Genomic DNA, 5,366 nt, shown 5'->3' on the forward strand with positions numbered 1-5,366 from the left:
TCACTTTTCCTATTAGCTTTTGTTATTTCTATCCAAGAAAGTTTGGGGTGAAGTTTGTCTTAATGCGAGACCCTCTTCCGAAGCACCATCTCTCGTTTGACCCCCAGATCTGTGATGTCATAAAGAGCAGTTTTCAGAAGGAGGAAGTAATTGGAAGGAGACTTCGGATCTGTCCATCCAATGAATCCGAGACAGCTTAATCTACATGATTTAAAATAACAGGTTTGCAGACAGGCCACTTAAACATGAATCACCGTGAGTTGCAACGCTGACTCACCCTGGCGTTCACTTTCCCACAGTCACAGTTAGGAAGTTAGGAGTTAAGATTCTCGCGGCCAACTTTTTATCTGCAGACTCCTAGCTTCCCTCCGCCCCTTCCACTCTGTAGTCCCACATTCCTTCATTTCAACCCTAGTGAACTGGGAAATTCCAGTGAGAGCTGTTTCTTGAACGTTTGCCGGGAAAGAACATGGGATTTGGGAAAACCCTCTGCTGGCAGTTTATAAAAAGGACAATGGATCCCAATAGTTCTTCACTTTTCACTTTCACTTCAAGTGGATCTTACTGCCTCTTGACTCCTCACCTCCCCATCTCTCGCTACTTATATTCACGATGGCCTTCACACCAAAAGCCTGCAGTCTTTTCCTGGTGGTTTTGCTGGGAGTTTGTATACAGCTCAACGGAGGTAAGATTTCAAAGTAATTTCTCGCAATCTCAGCTACAATATATGGAATGTACAGTACAGTGTGCATGCTTTTACCTGACTGACTAGGGATTTTGCAGTGACTAGGCTACTATACATATAGTGGCTGTCATATAGCATAAAATGAGTGTAGAATACTATAGAAATTGCAGTTATGTACAGTTTCTTCTTAGAACAAGCATTATGCAAAAAATGCATTAATGTGAATTCTTATCCAAAATCCAATTTGAAGACATATTTGTCGTAAAACAACGTTTCCATTCAAACGTTTGACCATGTTAATTGATGTTTATAACTCTCATTACAGCTCAACACGTTCCAGGTGCCAGATGCAAATGCCCAGGAACCATTATGCACACTCAGGAAATCATTGATGACTTTGAAATCATTGAAAAGACCCATTACTGCGACACTACTGAAATCATGTAAGTAACTGCATTCATTTAAGCAGAAAGTGGTTTCTCTTTCTTTTTGTTTGTTTCTTTCTTTCTGACATTTACTTCTGACATGACAATCACCTCCATCAGCCTTGTATCAGTTGTGTGACACAAGCATTAATTGTGTGTATGTGCGGTTTGTTTTTTTCAGTGTTACACTGGCGGAAGATGGAGCCAGAAGGTGCCTGAACCCCGCTGGAAGGAAGGCCAAGTTTTTCGTCAACTGCTGGAACAGGTAAGATAGATCAAATCGTCAGACTCCTCACCACCATACTAAATCCTTGGCAGAACTATACTGCAGTTATGACAATGTAATAACTTTTAGATCAACATTTATCACAATCTAATGACATATAAATCTAATGGTAAAAAAAAGAAGCTAAGTTACTGTAATTATAAACTTTACTGTAATTATAGTTTTATCACACCATTAAGTAGCAGACATGAGGCTAAAGCATGTAAAAGCAAAATACCTTAGCACATACTTTAGAAACATCCTATAGCACTTGACTTAATATAATCCATGTAACATTAGTCCTTTCTGAGAATAACACTCTTCTCCCTCCTTCCAAATAGAATAAACAAAGACGACAAGCAAAAGAAGAGGTGTCTTAAGAGAAAAGCAGAGTGAACGTAACGGAGGAGGGGAGAAGGGGCATGGAAAACCCAATGGCTGGATTTTCCCAGAAGTCATGTGACCAAACACACACAAGAAGAATGTTGAGGGCTGACACTGCACTTTAGAGAAAGAGAGAGAGCGGGAGAGAGAGGGGGATTTTCTATTTCCTTCATGATTTTGTGGTACAGCACTCTATAGTATACAACACTAATTGTGAGACATTTAAAGATATCATAAGTTAAAACTCTTTATTTATTTTTCTATTTGTTATTTAAATATGTGTATATTAATGAACAGATAAATATGATTTTGATACAACTGAAATAAAAATGTTTTTGATACAACTTAAAGATTCAACGTTCTCGTAATCATAACACTCCATTTGTTCTGAACGCTTATACCAAGTCCTATAATGCAATATGGGGTAACACAAGCATTATTACTGTCACAATTAATGCATAGGGCCCAATACTCATGGTCTATAGAGAGAGCCATGGGAACAGCTCTTTTAACATTTGGTTACAGAGTATGATACACTCTGGAGAGAGAGAGAGAGGGTCCCATGTATGGCAACACTGCAATACGACCCGTGATCATGACTTAAACACAGCTGGTCTCAACAGCTGCAGGGGTTGGCTGAGAAACGAAGGCTGGACTTCCAGGTCAGGAGATAAATGTACTGATGCCATAGCGACCTGGTGTGAACCTCGACACACGTGGAGTTTCTAAACTACTGGAATACATGAACTGATCACTCTAGGGTTAGACATATTACAGTCACTTGTAATAATCCTACATAATCTGGATTTATTGAGGCAAAAGAAATGTGAAATAAACGTCAAAATAAATGTTCATGATCATAAAATGTCGATTTCCAGCTATTACAATACTGTCAATGTGCACCATCTACTGGAGGACCTTAGTACCTAAACCCAGATAATCATTGACTTCTGTAATTACAGCGTTACTACACAAACATAAAGCAACTTAATATAAAGGTATAAAATCAACTTAATATAAAGGTATAAGATCAACTGAATGTAAAGGTATAAGATCAACTGAATATAAAGGTATAAGATCAACTGAATGTAAAGGTATAAGATCAACTTAATATAAAGGTATAAGATCAACTGAATGTAAAGGTATAAGATCAACTTAATATAAAGGTATAAGATCAACTGAATGTAAAGGTATAAAATCAACTTAATATAAAGGTATAAGATCAACTGAATGTAAAGGTATAAGATCAACTGAATATAAAGGTATAAGATCAACTGAATGTAAAGGTATAAGATCAACTTAATATAAAGGTATAAGATCAACTGAATGTAAAGGTATAAGATCAACTTAATATAAAGGTATAAGATCAACTGAATGTAAAGGTATAAGATCAACTTAATATAAAGGTATAAGATCAACTGAATGTAAAGGTATAAGATCAACTTAATATAAAGGTATAAGATCAACTGAATGTAAAGGTATAAGATCAACTTAATATAAAGGTATAAGATCAACTGAATGTAAAGGTATAAGATCAACTTAATATAAAGGTATAAGATCAACTGAATGTAAAGGTATAAGATCAACTGAATGTAAAGGTATAAGATCAACTGAATGTAAAGGTATAAGATCAACTTAATATAAACGTATAAGATCAACTGAATGTAAAGGTATAAGATCAACTTAATATAAAGGTATAAGATCAACTGAATGTAAAGGTATAAGATCAACTTAATATAAAGGTATAAGATCAACTGAATGTAAAGGTATAAGATCAACTTAATATAAAGGTATAAGATCAACTGAATGTAAAGGTATAAGATCAACTTAATATAAAGGTATAAGATCAACTGAATGTAAAGGTATAAGATCAACTTAATATAAACGTATAAGATCAACTGAATGTAAAGGTATAAGATCAACTTAATAAACTTAATGTAAAGTGTTACCTAATAGTCAACTACACAGGTATAAGAGGAACTTAATGTCAAGTGTTACAAAGTAGTCAATGATAATACTAGAAAATTATTTAGATGTCAATATTTACCTTCTAAATAAATCAAGATAATGTAGCTTTATCAATGAATCAAGATAATGTAGCGTTATCAATAAATCAAGATAATGTCACTTTCTAAATAAATCAAGATAATGTCGCTTTCTAAATAAATCAAGATAACGTAGCTTTCTAAATGTGTCATTGAAAACAACAAAAGGCTCTAGGAGGTCTTGAATATAGAAATGTTTCTGAAACACTTACTGCTATACTGATTTGCTGCAGCGGCCTAGTTTCTTCCCTTTTAGAACCACCATGGATGCGTCCTAAATGGCACCCTATTCACTATATGGTGCACTTCTTTTGACCAGGACTCTCGTCAAAGGTAGTGCATTATAAAAAGGAATAGGGTGCCATTTGGGACGTGCGATGTTTCTCCAGCGTGATGAGCTCCAAGGCAGCACGTCCTGCGTTTTGACCATTACTTTGCTGTGGAGATAAACTTTGCTGGAGGATATCAGAACTGGCCTTCACACTCGGGGGAAATCAAAGGGCTGGTGGTGGTCAGCGAGAGCCAAGGAGTGTGGGAGAGAATAGATCCTCCATAAACCTTCTTATTCCCAGACCAGAGTCCTGAGGCTGTGAGCGCACGCACACACACACACACACACACACACACACACACACACACACACACACACACACACACACACACACACACACACACACACACACACACACACACACACACACACACACACACACACACACACAGACACACACACACACACACTCTATAATAAAACCTGCCGCATGAGATCATAAACCAAAAACAAAGCCTAGAAACATAGCAGATGAAGGGGTGCTTAGTCATATCTGCCTGTGGCATACCCTGCAGTATATACAGTATCTCCTGGAATTAAATCATCTGTTAAGACAGATATGGACAATATCTCAGTAAGGTTGTTGGGAGAAGACGAGGCTAATGTTACATTTCTGGATCCCAAATGGCACCCTATTTCCCATTTAGTGAGCTAGTTTTGACCAGGGCCCATTGGGCTCTGGTCAAAGGTAAGCACTATGTAGGGAATAGGATGCCATTTGGGATCCGACCTTTATGAACTGCTATCAGCATACTATTTGGAACACAAGATGGAAATGGATGTTTAATAAAATGATCATTGATAGATCATTGATCATCTCCACCTGAGGTTCAGTAGATGAAGGTTCAATATGGTTAGGTAAGTGGAAAACACTCTCCTTGATGTTAGAAAGACATCAAATTTGGTTGCATGCTGTTTCATTTGTTGCCTGATGTTCCTCACTCTAGCTGTCAGAACAGCAGAACGTCCGAGTAAGAGAACCTTTCCTTAAGAAACTAGATCAACAAATACATCATCAATTTATCATCTGCATGTTATCAACAAAGCAGTAGGATTTTCAATGGGTGGCGTTTCATGGTTCAGAAAAATTGCTACTAATAATTTGTCTGCCACTTTTGCAGAAGCCTCCCACTGACGAGTGTGTTTCATTTTTTAACATTCTGCGGCAAAGGCACAAATCCTGAGAGAAATATTTTATTTCCATGATATGTGTTGTTCCCGCCTGCTTTAA

General features: G+C 37.0%; 1 protein-coding gene across 1 annotated transcript; it reads left to right on the forward strand.

Annotated features, from left to right (window-relative positions):
- The first annotated feature begins 472 nt into the window (after nt 1-472).
- LOC112264019 (C-X-C motif chemokine 11) lies at nt 473-2,103 on the forward strand. Its single transcript, XM_024440635.2, has 4 exons — nt 473-685; nt 1,011-1,128; nt 1,292-1,375; nt 1,717-2,103. The coding sequence occupies exons 1-4, from the start codon at nt 613-615 to the stop codon at nt 1,769-1,771; spliced, it is 330 nt and encodes a 109-aa protein (XP_024296403.1). The 5' UTR covers nt 473-612; the 3' UTR covers nt 1,772-2,103.
- The last annotated feature ends 3,263 nt before the right edge of the window (nt 2,104-5,366 follow it).

This window comes from Oncorhynchus tshawytscha, linkage group LG02 (assembly GCF_018296145.1).
Source record: "Oncorhynchus tshawytscha isolate Ot180627B linkage group LG02, Otsh_v2.0, whole genome shotgun sequence".
Taxonomy (NCBI): domain Eukaryota; kingdom Metazoa; phylum Chordata; class Actinopteri; order Salmoniformes; family Salmonidae; genus Oncorhynchus; species Oncorhynchus tshawytscha.

What these genes read in the sequence shown, in the direction of transcription:
- LOC112264019 (XM_024440635.2), top strand. Translation starts at nt 613, where the DNA reads ATGGCCTTCACACCAAAAGCCTGCAGTCTTTTCCTGGTGGTTTTGCTG. An exon ending in TTGTATACAGCTCAACGGAG is followed by an intron (nt 686 to 1,010) that starts GTAAGATTTCAA and finishes CTCTCATTACAG; the next exon opens with CTCAACACGTTCCAGGTGCC. An exon ending in TTCGTCAACTGCTGGAACAG is followed by an intron (nt 1,376 to 1,716) that starts GTAAGATAGATC and finishes CCTTCCAAATAG; the next exon opens with AATAAACAAAGACGACAAGC.